At 41.8% G+C, this 26,464-nt stretch overlaps 1 protein-coding gene across 8 annotated transcripts in view; it reads right to left on the bottom strand.

The window, feature by feature from the left end:
• The window catches only part of lrba (LPS-responsive vesicle trafficking, beach and anchor containing), a 778,336-nt gene that overhangs the window by 201,460 nt on the left and 550,412 nt on the right, over window positions 1-26,464 (bottom strand). For all 8 annotated transcript variants that reach the window (XM_061923000.1, XM_061922999.1, XM_061922998.1 and 5 more), the window contains one exon: window positions 1,031-1,171. In XM_061923000.1, the coding sequence (XP_061778984.1) occupies window positions 1,031-1,171 (141 nt within the window). The remainder of the gene's footprint in view (window positions 1-1,030; window positions 1,172-26,464) is intronic.

The raw sequence follows: 26,464 nt of genomic DNA, 5'->3' as shown, positions 1-26,464 counted from the left end.
TTGTTTACATTGTTATTGCCTTCTGGTTAGCTAATGTTTGCCCTGCAGGTAATAGTCACTTTTCCACCCCTTTATATATTAGGTATAGTTGTAAGTAAAAAAAAAAAGGTCAAAGACAAAGCTATTCGGGTTCTTGTGAGTATATACACTTCACTGCCGATGTGGGGGGGCGCCACCTAAAATCTTGCCTAGGGCGCCAGATTGGTTAGGGCCGGGCCTGGGGTTTGTACTTCATTTAAGAATATTTTTCAACATATTGAGCAAAAAGGTCTCTTTTTTTTTCTATCAGAAAAGTGCACTTGTTATTAGTGAGAATATACTTATTTTAAGCTATTTTGGGGTTCGTTGAGGTTAGCTAATTTTACTTGTTTTGGAAAGTCTTGACAAGCCAAATTTTCTTGTTCTATTGGCATATAATTTTGCTTAGTTCAAATAAAATATTCCTTATTTTTGTAATTTTTTTTCTTCTTGTTTTTGAACACTGACTTTTTGCAGCGTACACCCCTATGAAGCACCATCGAAAAGATGCATTGTGGGGTTCATTAGGTGTATTCAAAGACGCCGTGATCCCAGTGAGCTCCTAAAGCCAATAAAGCTGTGCTGCTGATGCATTTCTAATCATGTATAATCTTGTTAGGACAGATCAATAGTGCACACACACAACAGCCCCCAAGACTCAGGACTAATACTACAATACCAACATATCATTTATACGAGGAGGAGCAAAGGGTTACAATACATTTGAGAGTTTTAACCCGAGCTTATGCGGTAAAACAGCCTTACAATAAGCTTCCTAATGATACCCTTGAATCAATGAGGCAGCTCCACTGGGACTCGCTGACACGCTGAGCTAGTGGCACAATAACACCAGACAAAAAAAAAAGAAACAACATTGCTGGCCGGAGAGAGGAGAAACTTAGTAACCTCCCACTCCCTCGGGGGCAGTACGGCCAGATTGATGGCGTCCACTTGACAAAGAGACAATATTGCACAAAAAGAAACAAGGCTGCGTGCTCCGAACGCCACTTACCATGCGCAGCAGCCACATGAGCGTGAAGCCGGAGGTGGAGTAGTGGGTGCCGTAGTGGAACTTGGGCACCTGGTCGTCGTCCCAAGACTCGTAGCGGTCGGAGAAGAAGGCGGCCCGCTTGGGGTTCAGTGCGCCGATGGGCTGTGGAGGGATTGAAAGGGTTTGTTTTTTTTAAAAAGAAGTGACAATAAACTGGCAAATTGTGCACGATGAGATTGTGTTTTGATGGACATTTTGTAAATAAGAAGTTAGTCTATGAGCAGGAACAGTAGAAGCATTTAAGTCCCATCTTAAAACTCATTTGTATACTTTAGCCTTTAAAGGGGAACATTATCACAATTTCAGAAGGGCTAAAACCATTAAAAATCAGTTCCCAAACACATATACACATTCTGTACATATACATTCATTGTACAAACACATATACACATTCTGTACATATACAAGTACATATGCATACTTACTAGAGATGCGCGGATAGGCAATTATTTCATCCGCAACCGCATCAGAAAGTCGTCAACCATCCGCCATCCACCCGTTTCTAACATTTGATCACAACCGCACCCGCCCGTTGTTATATATCTAATATAGACGATGCAAGGCATTAGTGAGGTTATAAAGCTTTTGCCTGTTAAAGAAAGGAGACTGATCCAATGCAGCACAGACATTCGCGTGCCACGCTGTCACGGCCCAGACGCACACCAGTGCGCAATCATATGGGAGCCGCGCTGAGCGCACCTCCAAGCGCGTCTCGCTGCCGGCGACGGCCGCGTATGGGCCCGACGCTCCAGCGCCATCCATTTTCAGGGCTAGTTGATTGGGCAGGTGGGTTGTTACACACTCCTTAAAAAATAACTGGGATTTATATAGCGTTTTTCTAAGTACCCAAAGTCGCTTTACATGTAGAACCCATCAATCATTCACACCTGGTGGTGGTAAGCTACTTTCATAGCCACAGCTGCCCTGGGGTAGACTGACGGAAGCGTGGCTGCAATTTGCGCCAACGGCCCCTCCGACCACCACCTATCATTCATCATTCAATTCACCGGTGTGAGTGGCACCGGGGGCAAAGGGTGAAGTGTCCCGCCCAAGGACACAACGGCAGCGATTTTGGATGGTAAGAGGCGGGGAGCGAACTTGCAACCCTCAGATTTCTGGCACGGTTGCTCTACCCACTACGCCATGCCGCCCCTAAGTGGGTTTCAACTTCCATGGCCACCGTCCTGCTGTCTATATCAACCAGGGTGAGCCCCACCCCTTTCGTGAGCGCACTGCGCGCGGAGTGACCCCTGTTACGCGCCCCCGGCAACAGGGGTGGCGGGCAGGTAAGCTGCGCGGGCGGAGCGCGCGGAGTGACCCCTGTTACGAGCCCCGGCCGGCCACGGGGGTGGCGGGCAGGTAAGCTGCTTACCTGCTGCGCGTGACGCCGGCCGCGGCGAAGGCGGACGAGGCAGGGTGTCGGTGCGGTGGGCGCGGTGGTGACCCTGGACGTGCGTCGGGCCCTTCTCGCGGATCGCCTCAGCTACGGCTCCCGGTGGGGCCCTCTCGGGGGAAGGGGCCTCGGTCCCGGACCCCGGCGAGGCGTCCCTTCTCCGCTCCGTAAAAGTGTCCATCTCTTTTTCTTTTTTTTTCTTCTGTTGTGGCATATGCTGCAGGTGCCTGCTTGTTTTTCGTATGTGGGTAACAACATTTAACTATGTATATATATTTCCCAATTGGTTTAACTGCCACCCGCCTGAATCTATTTAAAATCAAATTTTGTTTTTATTTCAACCGCCCGACCCGACCCGCGGATAAAATCTAATTTTTTTTTATTTCAACCGCCCGACCCGACCCGCGGATAAAATCACTTTTTTTTTTTTTTCAACCGCCCGACCCGACCCGCGGATAAAATCTAATTTTTTTTTATTTCAACCGCCCGACCCGACCCGCGGATAAAATCTAATTTTTTTTTATTTCAACCGCCCGACCCGACCCGCGGATAAAATCACTTTTTTTTTTTTTTCAACCGCCCGACCCGACCCGCGGATAAAATCACTTTTTTTTTTATTTCAACCGCCCGACCCGACCCGCGGATAAAATCTAATTTTTTTTTATTTCAACCGCCCGACCCGACCCGACCCGCGGATAAAATCTAATTTTTTTTAATTTCATCCGCCCGATCCGCGGATAATCCGCGGACTCCGCGGTTGTGCCCGCAAACCGCGCATCTCTAATACTTACACTCATGCACATAATCACGTTTCATCAAACATATATTAACATTGTTGCCCTAGGGTAAACTGGGTGTAACACATGGCACACTGACAAAGCTTAACCTATTGTGACTATAACAATCTACAAGGTTAATGTAGGTTGCTTCTCTTTCTCCCCCTCCATTTTTCTGCATTCTTTCCTATCTCAAGTTATCATTACGTATATGTATTGTTGCATTTAAACAACTGTATTGTTGATATATACCGTATTTTTCGGACCATAAGTCGCTCCGGAGTATAAGTCGCACCGGCCGAAAATGCATAATAAAGAAGGAAAAAAACCATATATAAGTTGCACTGGAGTATAAGTCGCATTTTTGGGGAAATGTATTTGATAAAAGCCAACAGCAAGAATAGACATTTGAAAGGCAATTTAAAATAAATAAAGAATAGTGAACAACAGGCTGAATAAGTGTACGTTATATGAGGCATAAATAACCAACTGGTATGTTAACGTAACATATTATGGTAAGAGTCATTCAAATAACTATAACATATAGAACATGCTATACGTTTACCAAACAATCTGTCACTCCTAATCGCTAAATCCCATGAAATCTTATACGTCTAGTCTCTTACGTGAATGAGATCAATAATATTATAATGTGTTCATCATTTCACACATAAGTCGCTCCTGAGTATAAGTCGCACTATGAAAAAAACTGTGACTTATAGTCCGAAAAATACAGTATGCATTTTCATGAAAGGAATAAAAAGAAATGATGAATGATGATGATGATGATGATGAAATAATACCAGGCTAATAAGCTTGTGTAGTAGGGGTGTAACGGTACGTGTATTTGTATTGAACCGTTTCGGTACGGGGGTTCCGGTTCGGTTCGGAGGTGTACCGAACGAGTTTCCACACAAACATATTAAGCTAAGCTAAAGTCTTAACAAGCTGCTCCGCTTCCTTCTGTCTCTGTCAGTCCTCTACACAGCACCCAGCATTGTCCCACCCACACAACCATCTGATTGGTTACACACAGAGCGGTAACAGCCAATCAGCAGTGCGTATTCAGAGCACATGTAGTCAGCGCTTAGCGTTTAGCAGGTAATCATCAGGCAGCGGACTCTCCCCAAATGATAATAAACACCTCCCAGTCAACTACTAGTAACATCACTATGAGCCCGTTGACCTTCTAGAAATATAAAAGGCAGCTCAGCTCGCTCGCAGTCCTGGCTTGAGGTGAAGGCTAATTCACTTTTAGCGTAACGTTAGCTCATTTTGCGGTGTGTGTTTGTGAGTTTGTGTGTGTGTGTTACGGACAGCAAAGCCCTGTCTGTCTGTTATTTCACTTTACCTTTTTCTGTGTTGATTGAGCTGTGTTGAAGCAGCAAAAAAGGACATTATGTTAAATGAAGAGTTTCTGTCTCTGATAGTTGATATAATAATGTAAGTGCATCATTAAGCCTACATGAACTCCATGGTGTTCAGGGATGAATAGTCTCTCCTATTGCTATTGTACCATTTTTTCCAGCTATAGTTACATTAATCCTTAGTAATGCAGCAGCCTAGTTTTGAATGGCAGGGTCCCTGCTATCACATGTTGATAAAAATATAACATTTACATAATAAAAATCAACTACAGGCTTCCCAAATGCTGTAAAAAATTAAGCATGATGAGTTGACTTGAAACTGTTTAATGTTGCACTTTTTATACGTAGAAGAAAAGTTTTGTCATTTTATTTAATCTGAGCAACAACTTGAGGCAGTTTAATGTTGATTAACGTGGGCAGAATTATTATAGTGTTCCCAATGTTAAAAGGATAAAGCCATTGTTTACAAATTTGGTAAATAAATAACCAAAAAAATGTATATTTTGTTGTTTTCTTACTGTACCGAAAATGAACCGAGCCGTGACCTCTAAACCGAGGTACGTACCGTTACACCCCTATTGCGTAGTCTAAACCAATAAATACAACGACGACGGCGAATTAAATTTCCATCAGTAAGGGAAACAAACAGCAGTCTTTTTTTGTCTCTCGGCTGTTATTTAAATCCTCATTTATAGAAATCACTTTCAGGCCGGGGGTCGATTTTTATGAGTCCTCCGTCGGCTGCGCCTCATTTTCTCTCTCTCTCTCAGAGCCCCCTCCCCTTTGAATCCATCACACACACACACACACACACACACACACACACACACACACACACACACACACACACACACACACACACACACACACACACACTGGATCAATAGTAATGGAATGATGGCCTTTTGAGGATGAGGGCTCGCAGGGTGTGGATCAATTGGATCTCTTTCATACCATAGGGCGCCTGTCACTGCATCGATTGCTGCTTCTGTTACTGTGTTGTGTGTTTGCAATAGCGTGCTTTTGCTGCGTGTGTGTGTGTATTTTACTTTTGCACGCTCACTTGTTCTCTGCTTAAAGGGTGCACCTTTGTTATTCCCCCCCCGTGTGTGTGTGTGTGGATTTACACAGTGCCGCAGTGTGCCTTGACAGTGATACACTGTGGCTTCACCGCTGGGGGGGGCAGGGGTGGTGGGGGTGAGTACACACGGTGAATTATACATCACACCCATTGGTCTGATTTATAGCCCTAATAACAGTCGACTCATTAAAAAAAAGAAAGGGCTGAAGGAGGAATATAAAATAAGAAATAGTGAAAGTGCCACACTGACTCGAGGAGGAGGGGGGCAGGGGGGGTGAGTTAGCGAGAAAGATTGCGGCGTGAGTGCACGCGGGGGCCGCCGGCCCGCACGCCGTTGTTAACGTCGTAAATTATTGGGAGGGAGGCTCTCACGCTTACAGTACGTACAGCGGCGGGACGTGTCCGCTACAAATTGGGCAAATAAGTCAGCGGGAAGGAAGAGCGTCCTGATAAACGAGCCCCGTCTCATACTTCTAATTAGAGCGGAGAATTAGCCATCGCATCTCGGATTAGTCTGGAGATGTTCCCCAAAGCCCTCAAGAAATTACTGGAAGTAATTAAAAGCAGTAAAGTGTTGAAAGCTACTACGACTTCACAATGGCCGTGCCTCCATTATTGCTCTTCTAGATAATGTTGGGATGTTATTGTTCCTTTTCTTCTCCCTCCTCTCCCTCTCTATGTCCTCGCTTTAACTGAGATAACATCACAGATCATCTCTGTGACAGGAGTGCTCACTTGTATTTAGGAATCTACTGCAAAACAAGTCAAAGATCATCTCTATAACAGGAGTGCTCACTTGTTTTTAGGAATCTACTGCAAAACAAGTCAAAGATCATCTCTATGACAGAAGTGCTCACTTGTATTTAGGAATCTACTGCAAAACAATTCAAAGATCATCTCTTTGACAAGAGTGCCCAGTTGTTTTTAGGAATCTACTGCAAAGCAAGTCAAAGATCGTCTCTCTGACAGGAGTGCTCACTTGTTTTTAGGAATCTACTACAAAACAAGTCAAAGATCATCTCTTTGACAGGAGTGCTCAGTTGTTTTTGGGAATCTACTGCAAAACAAGTCAAAGATCATCTCTCTGACAGGAGTGCTCACTTGTATTTAGAAATCTAATGCAAAACAAGTCAAAGATCATCTCTTTGGCAGGAGTGTTTAGTTGTTTTTAGGAATCTACTGCAAAACGAGTCAAAGATCATCTCTTTGACAGGAGTGCTGAGTTGTTCTTCAGAATTTAAAAACAAAGATAACATCAGAGATCATCTCTGTGACAGGAGTGCTCACTTGTTTTTAGGAATCTACTGCAAAACTAGTCAAAGATCATCTCTATGACAGGAGTGTTTAGTTGTTTTTAGGAATATACTGCACAACAATTCAAAGATCATCTCTTTGACAAGAGTGCCCAGTTGTTTTTAGGAATCTACTGCAAAGCAAGTCAAAGATCGTCTCTTTGACAGGAGTGCTGAGTTGTTTTTGGAATCTACTGCAAAACAAGTCAAAGATCATCTCTTTGACAAGAGTGCCCAGTTGTTTTTAGGAATCTACTGCAAAACAATTCAAAGATCATCTCTTTGACAAGAGTGCCAGTTGTTTTTAGTAATCTACTGCAAAACAAGTCAAAGATCATCTCTTTGACAGGAGTGCTGAGTTGTTTTTGGGAATCTACTGCAAAACAAGTCAAAGATCATCTCTATGACAGGAGTGTTTAGTTGTTTTGAGGAATATACTGCACAACAATTCAAAGATCATCTCTTTGACAGGAGTGCTGAGTTGTTTTTAGGAATCTACTTCAAAACAAGTCAAAGATCATCTCTATGACAGGAGTGCTGAGTTGTTCTTCAGAATTTAAAAACAGAGATAACATCAGAGATCATCTCTATGATCTGAGTGCTCACTTGTTTTTAGGAATCTACTACAAAACAAGTCAAAGATCATCTCTTTGACTTGAGTGCTCAGTTGTTTTTAGTAATCTACTGCAAAGCAAGTCAAAGATCATCTTTATGACAGGAGTGTTTAGTTGTTTTTAGGAATATACTGCACAACAATTCAAAGATCATCTCTTTGACAAGAGTGCCCAGTTGTTTTTAGGAATCTACTGCAAAACAAGTCAAAGATCATCTCTACGACAGGAGTGCTCAGTTGTTTTTTGGAATCTACTGCAAAATAAATCAAAGATCATCTCTACGACAAGAGTGCTGAGTTGTTTTTGGTAATCTACAGCAAAACAATTTCAAGATCATCTCTATGACAAGAGTACTCACTTGATTTTAGGAATCTACTACAAAACAAGTCAAAGATCATCTCTATGACAGGAGTGCTCACTTGTTTTTAGGAATCTACTACAAAACAAGTCAAAGATCATCTCTTTGACAGGAGTGCTCAGTTGTTTTTGTGAATCTACTGCAAAACAATTCAAAGATCATCTCTTTGACAAGAGTGCCCAGTTGTTTTTAGGAATCTACTGCAAAGCAAGTCAATTTTTATTTGTCGCCAAGGAGGCGAGGATTAGTGATAAGTACCAAAAACACTGTGGATGAACGTTAGCCACTAGCTAACTTAGCCATGTCTTAAAGCACCTCTTCCTGAGGGTGTTTCAGTGTTATAACTTCACCTTTATCTTTACTTTTTACACCAAAATGCGTCCATTCTCCCTTTTCCGTCTACACACTGTGTCTGCTTGTAAGTACTCTGTGTGTGTGCGCTGCCATCGACACATTGCACAAGGAGGGAAAGACACAAAAGGTTATTGCTGAAGAGGCTGGCTGTTCTCAGAGCTCTGTGTCCAAACACATTAATGGAGAGGCAAAGGGAAGGAAAAACTGTGGTCAGAAAAAGTGTACAAGCGATAGGGATCACCGCGCCCTGGTCAAGATTGTGAAAAAAAAAAACATTCAAAAATGTGGGGGAGATTCAGAAGGAGTGGACAGCTGCTGGAGTCAGTGCTTCAAGATCCACCACCAAGAGACGCTTGAAAGACATGGGTTTCAACTGCCGCATACCTCGTGTCAAGCCACTGTTGACCAAGAAACAGCGCGAAAAGCGTCTCACCTGGGCTAAGGAAAAAAAGAGCTGGACTGCTGCTGAGTGGTCCAAAGTCATGTTTTCTGACGAAAGCAAATTTTGCATTTCATTTGGAAATCGAGGTCCCAGAGTCTGGAGGAAGACAGGAGAGGCACAGGATCCACGTTGCCTGAAGTCTAGTGTAAAGTTTCCACCATCAGTGATGGTTTGGGGTGCCATGTCATCTGCTGGTGTCGGTCCACTCTGTTTCCTGAGATCCAGGGTCAACGCAGCCGTCTACCAGCAAGTTTTAGAGCACTTCATGCTTCCCTGCTGCTGACCTGCTCTATGGAGATGGAGATTTCAAGTTCCAACAGGACTTGGCGCCTGCACACAGCGCAAAATCTACCCGTGCCTGGTTTACGGACCATGGTATTTCTGTTCTAAATTGGCCCGCCAACTCCCCTGACCTTAGCCCCATAGAAAATCTGTGGGGTATTGTGAAAAGGAAGATGCAGAATGCCAGACCCAAAAACGCAGAAGAGTTGAAGGCCACTATCAGAGCAACCTGGGCTCTCATAACACCTGAGCAGTGCCAGAAACTCATCGACTCCATGCCACGCCGCATTAACGCAGTAATTGAGGCAAAAGGAGCTCCAACCAAGTATTGAGTATTGTACATGCTCATATTTTTCATTTTCATACTTTTCAGTTGGCCAACATTTCTAAAAAATCCCTTTTTTGTATTAGCCTTAAGTAATATTCTAATTTTGTGACACACGGAATTTTGGATTTTCATTTGTTGCCACTTCAAATCATCAAAATTAAATGAAATAAACATTTGAATGCATCAGTCTGTGTGCAATGAATAAATATAATGTACAAGTTACACCTTTTGAATGCAATTACTGAAATAAATCAAGTTTTTCAAAATATTCTAATTTACTGGCTTTTACCTGTAATTGTGTAAGCTATCACACAACTCTTATGCTTAAAGGCCGTTGCTATAGTTAATATCAATTGTGCTGAAGTTGTACTTTTCTATCTGTGCAAAGGGACAGCTTGTAATCCAAGATTGCGAGTCGTCTCGTATCAGTGTTTGTGTCCGGAACATCGAGTACCGTGACGCAGACAAAGAACAAACATGGCGATATCACGAGTGTCAGCACATTTCCATTTCTGAATAATCATATATTGTGTCTAACTGGGGCTGTTGAGATGACCCCCCCTTCCTTCAGAAGCAGCATCAGTGATGTAAGCAGGGACTTCCTAAATAAATAGAGGAGCACGTGGGCTGTACCTTAGAGAGATTGTAACTGAGTGTGCAGCCCCAAACGTCTCTCCTCATTGAGCCAAATTGAACACTGTCACGGAATTTTGGATTTTCATTTGTTGCCACTTCAAATCATCAAAATTAAATGAAATAAACATTTGAATGCATCAGTCTGTGTGCAATGAATAAATATAATGTACAAGTTACACCTTTTGAATGCAATTACTGAAATAAATCAAGTTTTTCAAAATATTCTAATTTACTGGCTTTTACCTGTATACTAGTAGCGGTAGGGTTAGGGTTAGGGGTTAACCCTAACCCTAACCCTAGTGTGGACGTGATTTTATTTCAACCCACCAAAACAAAGAACGACCCACCAGCGTGGACAGGGCCTAACAGGACTTACATCACAGGAAGTCACTTCCAGTCTGCGCTTATCGAGACTACAACGTTATCTCGGGTGTAGGGGGGGAGGGGCTACTTCGGATGTCAGCTCGAGGTTAGAGTTTAAGATAAGAAAGCCCCCCCCGGGGGGTCCCGACGGGTCACGGCGGCGGCGGCAGGGAACATAAATTGCGCGCGGCCTCTTTTGTTCGTTGCCGTGTGGACGATGACAGTGTGTGACACCAGAGGCCGAGGCGCACACGTTGGCGGCAATTTGGCTTCTCAATGTCACGCCGCCGCCTGTCACATGACCTGCTTCTGTCACATGACCTGCTTCTGTACGAGACCACCGCCAGCCTGACGTGCGCTGGAAGAGAGTTAGGCCAGGGGAACAAGTCAGACTGGAGGAGTCCTATAGGACGGATTTAGATTGTTATGGTCCTCACTTTTAATCATTGGTGTGTAACCTCGGTATTGTTACTACACTGCATTGCTTTCAGTATTGTATGATAGGGCGGGGCTTTAAAACCATACCAATAAATATCCAGATTAGGGTTGCAAAGGGGTGGAAAGTTTCCGGTAAATTTCCGGAAACTTTCCGGACTGGACTCTCACACTATTATGTTGGATCCACTATGGACTGGACTCTCACTATTATGTTGGATCCACTATGGACTGGACTCTCACACTATTATGTTAGATCCACTATGGACTGGACTCTCACTATTATGTTAGATCCACTATGGACTGGACTCTCACACTATTATGTTAGATCCACTATGGACTGGACTCTCACTATTATGTTAGATCCACTATGGACTGGACTCTCACTATTATGTTAGATCCACTATGGACTGGACTCTCACACTATTATGTTAGATCCAATATGGACTGGACTCTCACACTATGATGTTAAATCCACTATGGACTGGACTCTCACACTATTATGTTAGATCCACTATGGACTGGACTCTCACACTATTATGTTAGATCCACTATGGACTGGACTCTCACACTATTATGTTAGATCCACTATGGACTGGACTTTCACTATTATGTTAGATCCACTATGGACTGAACTCTCACACTATTATGTTAGATCCACTATGGACTGGACTCTCACACTATTATGTTAGATCCACTATGGACTGGACTCTCACTATTATGTTAGATCCACTATGGACTGGACGCTCACTATTATGTTAGATCCACTATGGACTGGACTCTCACTATTATGTTGGATCCACTATGGACTGGACTCTCACTATTATGTTAGATCCACTATGGACTGGACTCTCACTATTATGTTAGATCCACTATGGACTGGACTCTCACACTATTATGTTAGATCCACTATGGACTGGACTCTCACTATTATGTTGGATCCACTATGGACTGGACTCACACTATTATGTTAGATCCACTATGGACTGGACTCTCACACTATTATGTTATATCCACTATGGACTGGACTCCCACACTATTATGTTAGATCCACTATGGACTGGACTCTCACTATTATGTTAGATCCACTATGGACTGGACTCTCACACTATTATGTTAGATCCACTATGGACTGGACTCTCACTATAATGTTAGATCCACTATGGACTGGACTCTCACACTATTATGTTAGATCCACTATGGACTGGACTCTCACTATTATGTTAGATCCACTATGGACTGGACTCTCACAATATTATGTTAGATCCAATATGGACTGGACTCTCACAATATTATGTTAGATCCAATATGGACTGGACTCTCACACTATGATGTTAGATCCACTATGGACTGGACTCTCACACTATGATGTTAGATCCACTATGGACTGGACTCTCACAATATTATGTTAGATCCAATATGGACTGGACTCTCACACTATGATGTTAGATCCACTATGGACTGGACTCTCACTATTATGTTAGATCCACTATGGACTGGACTCTCACACTATTATGTTGGATCCCCTATGGACTGGACTCTCACTATTATGTTAGATCCACTATGGACTGGACTCTCACAATATTATGTTAGATCCAATATGGACTGGACTCTCACACTATGATGTTAGATCCACTATGGACTGGACTCTCACAATATTATGTTAGATCCAATATGGACTGGACTCTCACACTATGATGTTAGATCCACTATGGACTGGACTCTCACTATTATGTTAGATCCACTATGGACTGGACTCTCACACTATTATGTTGGATCCCCTATGGACTGGACTCTCACTATTATGTTAGATCCACTATGGACTAGACTCTCACACTATTATGTTAGATCCACTATGGACTGGACTCTCTCACTATTATGTTAGATCCACTATGGACTGGACTCTCACTATTATGTTGGATCCACTATGGACTGAACTCTCACACTATTATGTTACATCCACTATGGACTGGACTCTCACACTATTATGTTACATCCACTATGGACTGGACTCTCACTATTATGTTAGATCCACTATGGACTAGACTCTCACTATTATGTTAGATCCACTATGGACTGGACTCTCACTATTATGTTAGATCCACTAAGGACTGGACTCTCACACTATTATGTTAGATCCACTATGGACTGGACTCTCACTATTATGTTAGATCCACTATGGACTGGACTCTCACTATTATGTTAGATCCACTATGGACTGGACTCTCACTATTATGTTAGACCAACTATGGACTGAACTCTCACTATTATGTTAGATCCACTATGGACTGGACTCTCACACTATTATGTTAGATCAACTATGGACTGGACTCTCACACTATTATGTTAGATCCACTATGGACTGGACTCTCACACTATTATGTTAGATCCAATATGGACTGGACTCTCACACTATGATGTTAAATCCACTATGGACTGGACTCTCACACTATTATGTTAGATCCACTATGGACTGGACTCTCACACTATTATGTTAGATCCACTATGGACTGGACTCTCACACTATTATGTTAGATCCACTATGGACTGGACTTTCACTATTATGTTAGATCCACTATGGACTGAACTCTCACACTATTATGTTAGATCCACTATGGACTGGACTCTCACACTATTATGTTAGATCCACTATGGACTGGACTCTCACTATTATGTTAGATCCACTATGGACTGGACGCTCACTATTATGTTAGATCCACTAAGGACTGGACTCTCACTATTATGTTGGATCCACTATGGACTGGACTCTCACTATTATGTTAGATCCACTATGGACTGGACTCTCACTATTATGTTAGATCCACTATGGACTGGACTCTCACACTATTATGTTAGATCCACTATGGACTGGACTCTCACTATTATGTTGGATCCACTATGGACTGGACTCACACTATTATGTTAGATCCACTATGGACTGGACTCTCACACTATTATGTTATATCCACTATGGACTGGACTCCCACACTATTATGTTAGATCCACTATGGACTGGACTCTCACTATTATGTTAGATCCACTATGGACTGGACTCTCACACTATTATGTTAGATCCACTATGGACTGGACTCTCACTATAATGTTAGATCCACTATGGACTGGACTCTCACACTATTATGTTAGATCCACTATGGACTGGACTCTCACTATTATGTTAGATCCACTATGGACTGGACTCTCACAATATTATGTTAGATCCAATATGGACTGGACTCTCACAATATTATGTTAGATCCAATATGGACTGGACTCTCACACTATGATGTTAGATCCACTATGGACTGGACTCTCACACTATGATGTTAGATCCACTATGGACTGGACTCTCACAATATTATGTTAGATCCAATATGGACTGGACTCTCACACTATGATGTTAGATCCACTATGGACTGGACTCTCACTATTATGTTAGATCCACTATGGACTGGACTCTCACACTATTATGTTAGATCCACTATGGACTGGACTCTCACTATTATGTTAGATCCACTATGGACTGGACTCTCACACTATTATGTTGGATCCCCTATGGACTGGACTCTCACTATTATGTTAGATCCACTATGGACTAGACTCTCACACTATTATGTTAGATCCACTATGGACTGGACTCTCTCACTATTATGTTAGATCCACTATGGACTGGACTCTCACTATTATGTTGGATCCACTATGGACTGAACTCTCACACTATTATGTTACATCCACTATGGACTGGACTCTCACACTATTATGTTAGATCCACTATGGACTGGACTCTCACTATTATGTTAGATCCACTATGGACTAGACTCTCACTATTATGTTAGATCCACTATGGACTGGACTCTCACTATTATGTTAGATCCACTAAGGACTGGACTCTCACACTATTATGTTAGATCCACTATGGACTGGACTCTCACTATTATGTTAGATCCACTATGGACTGGACTCTCACTATTATGTTAGACCAACTATGGACTGAACTCTCACTATTATGTTAGATCCACTATGGACTGGACTCTCACACTATTATGTTAGATCAACTATGGACTGGACTCTCACACTATTATGTTAGATCCACTATGGACTGGACTCTCACACTATTATGTTAGATCCACTATGGACTGGACTCTCACACTATTATGTTAGATCCACTATGGACTGGACTCTCACTATTATGTTAGATCCACTATGAACTGGACTCTCACTATTATGTTAGATCCACTATGGACTGGACTCTCACTATTATGTTAGATCCACTATGGACTGGACTCTCACACTATTATGTTAGATCCACTATGGACTGGACTCTCACACTATTATGTTAGATCCACTATGGACTGGACTCTCACACTATTATGTTAGATCCACTATGGACTGGACTCTCACACTATTATGTTAGATCCACTATGGACTGGACTCTCACTATTATGTTAGATCCACTATGGACTGGACTCTCTCACAATATTATGTTAGATCCACTATGGACTGGACTCTCACACTATTATGTTAGATCCACTATGGACTGGACTCTCACAATATTATGTTAGATCCACTATGGACTGGACTTTCACTATTATGTTAGATCCACTATGGACTGGACTCTCACACTATTATGTTAGATCCACTATGGACTGGACTCTCACACTATTATGTTAGATCCACTATGGACTGGACTCTCACTATCATGTTAGATCCACTATGGACTGGACTCCCACACTATTATGTTAAATCCACTATGGACTGGACTCTCACTATTATGTTAGATCCACTATGGACTGGACTCTCACTATTATGTTAGATCCACTATGGACTGGACTCTCACTATTATGTTAGATCCACTATGGACTGGACTCTCACACTATTATGCTAGATCCACTATGGACTGGACTCTCACTATTATGTTAGATCCACTATGGACTAGACTCTCACTATTATGTTAGATCCACTATGGACTGGACTCTCACTATTATGTTAGATCCACTATGGACTGGACTCTCACTATTATGTTAGATCCACTATGGACTGGACTCTCACTATTATGTTAGATCCACTATGGACTGGACTCTCAGTATTATGTTAGATCCACTATGGACTGGACGCTCACTATTATGTTAGATCCACTATGGACTGGACTCATACTATTATGTTAGATCCACTATGGACTGGACTCTCACTATTATGTTAGATCCACTATGGACTGGACTCTCACTATTATGTTAGATCCACTATGGACTGGACTCACACTATTATGTTAGATCCACTATGGACTAGACTCTCACTATTATGTTAGATCCACTATGGACTGGACTCTCACTATTATGTTGGATCCACTATGGACTGAACTCTCACACTATTATGTTAGATCCACTATGGACTGGACTCTCACTATTATGTTAGATCCACTACGGACTGGACGCTCACTATTATGTTAGATCCACTATGGACTGGACTCTCACTATTATGTTAGATCCACTATGGACTGGACTCTCACACTATTATGTTAGATCCACTATGGACTGGACTCTCACACTATTATGTTAGATCCACTATGGACTGGACTCTCACTATTATGTTAGATCCACTATGGACTGGACTCTCACACTATTATGTTAGATCCACTATGGACTGGACTCTCACTATTATGTTAGATCCACTATGGACTGGACTCTTACAATATTATGCTATGTATAATATTATTTTTTATTTATTTTCTAATGGGGTGTATCTTTTTTTTATTTGATCAAATTATTTTATTTTACAGTATTTTGCAGTACATTAGCAATAATAACAAGAAAGTGACTTGAGTATAGTATTAGAAAAACAATCAAATGTAACACAAAGAAGAAACGGCACACAAATGACTGCTGGTGCAGACCCTGGGTGAGGGGTTGATTGAGGGTGTGTGCGTGTGTGTGTGTGTGTGTGTGTGTGTGTGTGTTTCCAGACATTGCAGCCTGCCACGCTCCAGCGCTCCTACATTGACACCACATGTATGTCAACAACATGAATAAAACACGTGTCATACCCATTTAGGCCAGGACTGGGCATGGCATCAAGTGTACACGTTGAGGAGTCTTTAGGAGAGAAGTGTCAGCTAAGACATGACGCCACAGAAACAAGAGAAGTAATGCAGCTTCTCACAGAAACAACGCACAAGTGAGGAGCAGTTTGAGAAGAAGTCCAATTAAGACTGTCGGAAGGACACCAGTGTTGACAGTTGGAGGGCAGTTTGATTCTATAAAGATGGTTTTATTCCATTCTATTGTGTTATATGTACATTTACCATTTGAACAGATACGGTGCCAATTCACGGTAGCTAGGACCCGATACCAGTACGCAACGGTACCAATTTTTGGTAATAATGAATGTTAATTGTTTGATAATAAAAATGTTTCATCCATCCATCCATCTTCTTCCGCTTATCCGAGGTCGGGTCGCGGGGGCAGCAGCTTAAGCAGGGAAGCCCAGACTTCCCTCTCCCCAGCCACTTCGTCCAGCTCTTCCTGTGGGACCCCGAGGCGTTCCCAGGCCAGCCGGGAGACATAGTCTTCCCAACGTGTCCTGGGTCTTCCCCGCGGCCTCCTACCGGTGGGACGTGCCCTAAACACCTCCCTAGGGAGGCGTTCGGGTGGCATCCTGACCAGATGCCCGAACCACCTCATCTGGCTCCTCTCGATGTGGAGGAGCAGTAGCTTTACTTTGAGCTCCTCCCGGATGGCAGAGCTTCTCACCCTATCTCTAAGGGAGAGCACCGCCACCCGGCGGAGGAAACTCATTTCGGCCGCTTGTACCCGTGATCTTGTCCTTTCGGTCATAACCCAAAGCTCATGACCATAGGTGAGGATGGGAACGTAGATCGACCGGTAAATTGAGAGCTTTGCCTTCCGGCTTAGCTCCTTCTTCACCACAACGGATCGATACAGCGTCCGCATTACTGAAGACGCCGCACCGATCCGCCTGTCGATCTCACGATCCACTCTTCCCCCACTCGTGAACAAGACTCCGAGGTACTTGAACTCCTCCACTTGGGGCAAGATCTCCTCCCCAACCCGGAGATGGCACTCCACCCTTTTCCGGGCGAGAACCATGGACTCGGACTTGGAGGTGCTGATTCTCATCCCAGTCGCTTCACACTCAGCTGCGAACCGATCCAGTGAGAGCTGAAGATCCTGGCCAGATGAAGCCATCAGGACCACATCATCTGCAAAAAGCAGAGACCTAATCCTGCAGCCACCAAACCAGATCCCCTCAACGCCTTGACTGCGCCTAGAAATTCTGTCCATAAAAGTTATGAACAGAATCGGTGACAAAGGGCATCCTTGGCGGAGTCCAACCCTCACTGGAAACGTGTCCGACTTACTACCGGCAATGCGGACCAAGCTCTGGCACTGATCATACAGGGAGCGCACTGCCACAATCAGACAGTCCGATACCCCGTACTCTCTGAGCACTCCCCACAGGACTTCCCGAGGGACACGGTCGAATGCCTTCTCCAAGTCCACAAAACACATGTAGACTGGTTGGGCAAACTCCCATGCACCCTCAAGGACCCTGCCGAGAGTATAGAGCTGGTCCACAGTTCCACGACCAGGACGAAAACCACACTGTTCCTCCTGAATCCGAGGTTCGACTATCCGGCGTAGCCTCCTCTCCAGTACACCTGAATAGACCTTACCGGGAAGGCTGAGGAGTGTGATCCCACGATAGTTAGAACACACCCTCCGGTTCCCCTTCTTAAAGAGAGGAACCACCACCCCGGTCTGCCAATCCAGAGGTATCGCCCCCGATGTCCACGCGATGCTGCAGAGTCTTGTCAACCAAGACAGCCCCACAGCATCCAGAGCCTTAAGGAACTCTGGGCGGATCTCATCTACCCCCGGGGCCTTGCCACCGAGGAGCTTTTTAACTACCTCAGCAACCTCAGCCCCAGAAATAGGAGAGCCCACCACAGACTCCCCAGGCACTGCTTCCTCATAGGAAGACGTGTTGGTGGGATTGAGGAGGTCTTCGAAGTATTCCCTCCACCGATCCACAACATCCGCAGTCGAGGTCAGCAGAACACCATCCTCACCATACACGGTGTTGATAGCCAAATCACGTTAGCTAGGACCCGATACCAGTACGCAACGGTACCAATTTTTGGTAATAATGAATGTTAATTGTTTGATAATAAAAATGTTTCATTGTACACTAAATTGAACTGATGATGACAACTGTGCTGTCCAGTTCTTATACCTTGTTGTCGTAATATTGCACATATTGTTGCGTTTTGGACCAGTTGTTCCTCCCAGGGAATTCAAGTCACAAATCGCTCCCAAGCTCTTTACGACACTTAAAGCTGAGTTGAAAAACCACCAGAGACAGAATAGGTATTTTGTAATATATTTGCAAAGCTTTGCAAATATACTTTCACAGAAACAGCATAGAACATTCGGATCGCCCCGCTAAAATGGTCTGTCTCCCCAACGCCAAAAACCCCTCTTTTCTTCCCCCTCCCTAGCCTCAATACATGCACAACGTCTCCCTAGTCATAATACATTCCAAAGAACTCAAGGTTAACACACACAGTTTACTTGCTAGAGTAAAGAAAGACATTGTAATGGAAAACACGAGCTGTTTTCAAATATGACTATGAAAGCAAATAAGTAACACTAAAATTCGGATATATGTAAATATCTGCCTCCGACAATTCCCCCTTCAGATCTTCTAAAAAGATCTTTATCACTAGTACAACACTTTTCAGAGGAAAATACGCCCCTCTCTGAGCAAGCTAGTAAAAAATTAAAAGCATAGTTAAAAAAAAACGTCACTTCCTGTCAATGAGAAAGGACGCAAAAGAAAAAGGCTCCGATTCTGCTACCGGAGTTTTTGTTAAATCTGAAGATTTTGACCACTGATTTGTGATCACAGCCACAGGAGAGTCACCTGGCATCTTCGATCTGATATTGGTCAGTTGAGAGGCACAGAAACGCTGAAATAAGGCGAGTTGGAAGAGCCGTTAGCCTCAAGCCAACGGCGCCTTGCCGCAGTTCAAAGCGGTTGCCTGGCAACCGAAAGCTACGGCGAGTTTACAGCTGTTTTAAAGTGATTCCGACGTCGCAGAGTGATATAAGTTGACAGGCTGACACCCAAAATTGATCTCTGAACGGCGCAAGGTACGAAATTGTTGAAAAAACAAGTGAAAAGTACCGCAAGTTGCTAAAGAAGTAACTGCCGCTAAGACATAAGAGGCACTGAGGTCATCGACTGCCGCGATGAAAAAAGGTAGAGGAAAGACTGAACAAGATTTGAGGCTGGACACAGGACATGATGGGATGCAAGAATGGATACAAAAAATACTCCATGATTTTAAAGAAGAAATGAAAGAAGAATGGAAGTACATGATGGAGGGATGGAAAGAAGAAATGAAAGAAATGAAAGAAGAACACAGACAAGATGTGAAAAGTCTGCAGCAATGTATAGAAAGTCTGCAATCTGACAAAACCATCAGAAATAATGAAGCCACTGAAATGGGCAAACAAATAAAGATCCTTCAAGAAGACAACAACATGCTGAAGAATATCATAGATGGAATGGATCAGGATAAACGGATGAATGATATCATCGTGACAGGGCACCGAATTAAACCAAGATCCTATGCGAAAGCTGTGAATAATGAAGGTGAACCAGATGAAATGGATATGGTCTCAGCAGAACAGCAAGTGGTCAACTTTCTGCAATCAAAAGAAATTGAAATTGACATTAATACCATCGAAACATGCATCCCACTGAACGGAAGAAACAACAACGCCACTCCAGTCGTGCTCGTGAAACTTGTAAACAGAAAATCTAAAATGGCATTGCTGAGACAGGGAAAGAAGCTGAAGGGAACAAATGTGTACATGAATGAGCATCTCACAAAACGTAATGCTGGAATTGCCAAGAAAGCACGCGACTTGAGAAAGCAGGGAGAAATCCAGGGAACGTGGAGCGCCAACTGTAAAATCTACATCAAGCTGAATGGAGGTCCAGAAGCAAGAGTACTTGCTGTCCAAGACATCAAGGACCTGGACAATTTTTAAAGTTTACACAGCTTCCACAACAACGATGATAATGAACTCTGACAGAAAACAAGCACCTAAATTCAGCATCAACACTACTATGTTCCAAGGAACGACTAAACAAGAGGACCTAGATTCAGGATTGCATCCACCTACACTTATAGAGATTATTGAAACAACATCAAAGATTGTTGAACAAGAAAACATGGAACTAAAAAATTTCTGCAACAAAGATCATAAAAATCAGGATTTGGAAAATGATATAGATCCAGATACAAATTTTTTCTCCCACTTCAGTAATAATTGTTTTTATTATACAGATGATCAATATAACAGCAACATTAAATGTGATAACAAATTGTCAATTATTCATTTTAATAGCAGAAGCTTGTATGCAAACTACAACAATATTAAGAACTTTTTGGAACACATCAACGAACCCTTCAAAGTCATTGCTGTCACGGAAACATGGATTGATGATAAAAAAGGAATAGATTTTGATCTGGATGGATATGAACTAAACTACATCAACAGAAACAACAAAAATGGAGGAGGAGTAGCTGTGTACGTGATGAAGAACCTGAACTACAAAGTGGTAAAAAACATGTCATTTGCTATAGATAATATTTTAGAATGTATAACAATTGAAATATGTCAGGAAAAAAGCAAAAACATATTCATCAGTTGTATATATAGATCACCTAAGTCAAGTATAGAAACATTTGAAGAATGGATCAAGGCTACTTACATGGACAATGGGCAAAGAATAATTTTCCTATGTGGTGACTTTAATATTGACTTATTGAACCCTAACAAGCAAAAGTCTATTGATGACTTCATTGATACAATGTACAGCATCAGTTTATATCCTAAAATCACAAAGCCAAGCAGAATTACAGGACACTGTGCCACGCTTATTGATAATATTTTTACCAATGATTTTGATAATAACACTACAAGTGGTCTACTTATAACCGATGTTAGTGATCATCTGCCAGTTTTTATAATATATGATGGAAACTACAAGAAGAATATGGAAGACAAAAGGACATTTCGAAGACTGTGCACAGAGAAGAGGATGATTGCTTTCAAAATTGAGCTACAAAAGCAAGATTGGGACAATGTGTACAATGAAAATGAGGTTGATGAAGCATATGAACATTTCTTAAACAAGTTCATAATACTTTATAACAAACATTGTCCATGGATACAACTCAGTAATAAGCAGAGAAAGAATAATCAACCATGGATGACAAAAGGATTAAAAAATGCTTGTAAGAAGAAGAATACACTATATAGGAAATTTATAGCACAAAGAACTACAGAGGCAGAAATTAAGTACAAAAAGTATAAAAACAAGTTAACATACATACTACGATTATGTAGAAAAGAATATTACAGTGAATTATTGGACAAGAACAAAACTAATATGAGAGCAACATGGGGCATCCTCAATAGCATTATTAAAAATGGCACTAAGAGGGACTACCCTCAATACTTCTTAGACGGAAATAAAAAAAAATGACAACATAAAGGAAGTAGTTGAAAGCTTCAATAATTATTTTGTAAATATTGGACCAAAATTGGAAGAAAGGATTCCAGACCCAGTTTCAATTGAGGACTATAATGATACCATAGAGCGAAATCCCAACTCCATGTTCCTCAGTAATGTGACACAGGAGGAAATAGTTACAATCGTGAAAAAATGTAAATCTAAGACTTCAACTGATTGTAATGAAATTGATATGGAAACGATAAAAAAGGTTATTGAAGAGATCTCAGGACCATTAATGTATATTAGTAACCTATCATTTCAAACAGGTACATTTCCAAACAAAATGAAAATAGCTAAAGTTGCACCAATTTACAAGACTGGCGACAAACATCAATTTACAAACTATAGACCTGTTTCCTTACTTCCACAATTTTCTAAAATCATTGAAAAACTGTTCAATAACAGATTAGAGAGTTTCATAAATAAAAATAGAATACTCGAAGAAAATCAATATGGATACAGAGCTAATGTTTCAACTTCGATGGCTTTAATTGAAATTACAGAAGAAATTACCAATGCTATAGATAATAAAAAATGTGCGGCAGCAGTTTTTATGGATCTAACTAAAGCATTTGACACAATTAATCACAATATTTTAATCAAAAAACTAGAACGATATGGCATCAGAGGGTTAGTCTTAAACTGGATAAGAAGTTATCTAATGAACAGGAAACAATACGTGAAGGTAGGCGAACACACCTCTACAACGCTAAATATATCCTGTGGTGTACCTCAGGGATCAATACTAGGACCTAAATTATTCAATCTATATATAAATGACATTTGTAAAGTTACAAAAGATTCAAAGTTAGTATTATTTGCGGATGATACAACAGCGTTTTGTTCAGGAGAGAATACACAGAAGATACTACAAATAATAACAGAAGAAATTAACAAATTAAAAAGATGGTTTGACAAAAACAGACTATCGTTGAATCTCAGTAAAACTAAAATAATGCTATTTGGTAACAGTAGAAGAGAAAGTCAAACACAAATACAAATAGACGGAATAGAAATTGAAAGAGTAAATGAAACCAAATTTCTAGGTATAATGATTGATGATAAATTGAACTGGAAATCTCACGTAAAAAATATACAACATAAAGTAGCAAGAAACACGTCAATAATGAATAAAGCAAAACATGTTCTAGACAAAAAATCACTTCATATTCTCTACTGCTCACTAGTGTTACCATATCTGAGTTATTGTGCAGAAATATGGGGAAATAATTACAAAAGTACACTTCATTCATTAACGGTGTTACAAAAAAGATCAGTTAGAATAATACATAATGTTGGATATAGAGAACACACAAATCCTTTATTTCTTGAATGAAAGATTCTGAAATTCTACGACATAGTGAATTTGCAAACAGCTAAAATTATACACAAAGCAAACTATAACCTGCTACCCAAGAATATACAACAATTCTTCTCAAAAAAAGAGGAGAAATATAATCTTAGAGAGAAATGTAATTTAAAACATTTGTATGCACGTACAACACTTAAGACCTTCAGTGTATCAGTATGTGGAATTAAATTATGGAATGGATTAAGCAAAGCAATCAAACAATGTACTAATATGATCCACTTCAAGAAACTCTTCAAACTTAAAGTGTTTACAAAGTACAAAGAAGAAGAACCATGATAAACATTCTGAATTTATTTAACTCATCCATTCTTTCACTCACAAAATAATCTTACTTATCTCAACATATGAAATGTAACTTACTTCACCAATTATTATTTATTTACTTATTTTATTGTGATTACTTATGGAGTATATTGTGAATAAATTGAGAACAGGAAGTGAACAAAAGTTTTAGCAACTGTCATGTAAAAGAAAAGGGGTAGGATTAAATAAGCTTTGCTTCTTCCTACTCCTTTTCGAACATGTTGAAAAGAGAAACTGGAGATTGTGATGTATCATGTTGTATACTTGCATGTTCGAAATAAACTCAAACTCAAACATGGGAGATAAACGGATGGAATCTATGTCAATGTCGTCACCCTCAGGGAAGGAAACTAGCATTTCTCGAAAGTCACCACTTTGCGTGACCCCCTTCAGTGACATAGCAAACCCAGGTTGCTCAGCAAGCCCCTCAACAGCATCACGAGTCAGGTTGGTCAGTCTCAACAGATTATAAAAAACATAGTTAATGCGTTCTACATTTTTAGTAGCAGTCACAGGGAAAATAGCACCAATTATAGGAAGGTTCTCGAAACCTGCACAGGATTCACACCACAATTTATGTTGTGGTGGGACCCCCCTTGGTTGTCCAATTGCATCAAAGAAAACACCCTCAGGGTTTCTCATCAAATCAAAGGAGCCCGTTACACTCCTCCGAGATAAAACATGGGAAGTTAGAGAGGCCGCTGAAACAGGAGTTCCAAGGGGTGCCAATTTGGTACCCACTAGGGTGACCGGGGTCACCAGTCTAACCACAGCACAAAGTCCAATGGCTGACGTCGGGATTCTAATGTACAATCTGTGCTCCCCACAATACCAGAATAAGTCAGCTCGTGCCCAAGGGCCTATCCTTGAGCCATTTATCAGGGTGGTGCACCAGGAGGGGGTAATGTCACCCAATTTGTAGGGGGAAGAAGGGGGTCCTGTAAATTGAAAACACGTGTATTTCAGCTTTTAGGCCACAAAGGGAAGAAGTCAGGTGAAATTGTCAACAGGAGGGTACACACTACCCAACAAATCACAACCTGGCGGTGTGGGTTCAGAAAACGAATCCCGGACGAGCCCCCAAATTGTTGCGTTTTGGACCAGTTGTTCCTCCCAGGGAATTCAAGTCACAAATCGCTCCCAAGCTCTTTACGACACTTAAAGCTGAGTTGAAAAACCACCAGAGACAGAATAGGTATTTTGTAATATATTTGCAAAGCTTTGCAAATATACTTTCACAGAAACAGCATAGAACATTCGGATCGCCCCGCTAAAATGGTCTGTCTCCCCAACGCCAAAAACCCCTCTTTTCTTCCCCCTCCCTAGCCATAATACATGCACAACGTCTCCCTAGTCATAATACATTCCAAAGAACTCAAGGTTAACACACACAGTTTACTTGCTAGAGTAAAGAAAGACATTGTAATGGAAAACACGAGCTGTTTTCAAATATGACTATGAAAGAAAATAAGTAACACTAAAATTCGGATATATGTAAATATCTGCCTCCGACAATTCCCCCTTCAGATCTTCTAAAAAGATCTTTATCACTAGTACAACACTTTTCAGAGGAAAATACGCCCCTCTCTGAGCAAGCTAGTAAAAAATTAAAAGCATAGTTACATGGGAGATAAACGGATGGAATCTATGTCAATGTCGTCACCCTCAGGGAAGGAAACTAGCATTTCTCGAAAGTCACCACTTTGCGTGACCCCCTTCAGTGACATAGCAAACCCAGGTTGTTCAGCAAGCCCCTCAACAGCATCACGAGTCAGGTTGGTCAGTCTCAACAGATTATAAAAAACATAGTTAATGCGTTCTACATTTTTAGTAGCAGTCACAGGGAAAATAGCACCAATTATAGGAAGGTTCTCAAAACCTGCACAGGATTCACACCACAATTTATGTTGTGGTGGGACCCCCCTTGGTTGTCCAATTGCATCAAAGTAAACACCCTCAGGGTTTCTCATCAAATCAAAGGAGCTCGTTACACTCCTCCGAGATAAAACATGGGAAGTTAGAGAGGCCGCTGAAACAGGAGTTCCAAGGGGTGCCAATTTGGTACCCACTAGGGTGACCGGGGTCACCAGTCTAACCACAGCACAAAGTCCAATGGCTGACGTCGGGATTCTAATGTACAATCTGTGCTCCCCACAATACCAGAATAAGTCAGCTTGTGCCCAAGGGCCTATCCTTGAGCCATCTATCAGGGTGGTGCACCAGGAGGGGGTAATGTCACCCAATTTGTAGGGGGATGAAGGGGGTCCTGTAAATTGAAAGCACGTGTATTTCAGCTTTTAGGCCACAAAGGGAAGAAGTCGGGTGAAATTGTCAACAGGAGGGTACACGCTAACCAACAAATCACAACCTGGCGGTGTGGGTTCAGAAAACG

The sequence above is a fragment of the Nerophis lumbriciformis genome, linkage group LG27 (assembly GCF_033978685.3).
Source record: "Nerophis lumbriciformis linkage group LG27, RoL_Nlum_v2.1, whole genome shotgun sequence".
In the NCBI taxonomy this organism is placed as follows: domain Eukaryota; kingdom Metazoa; phylum Chordata; class Actinopteri; order Syngnathiformes; family Syngnathidae; genus Nerophis; species Nerophis lumbriciformis.
Note: the sequence above shows the minus strand (reverse complement) of the source record. Positions and strands in the feature narration are given on the sequence as shown.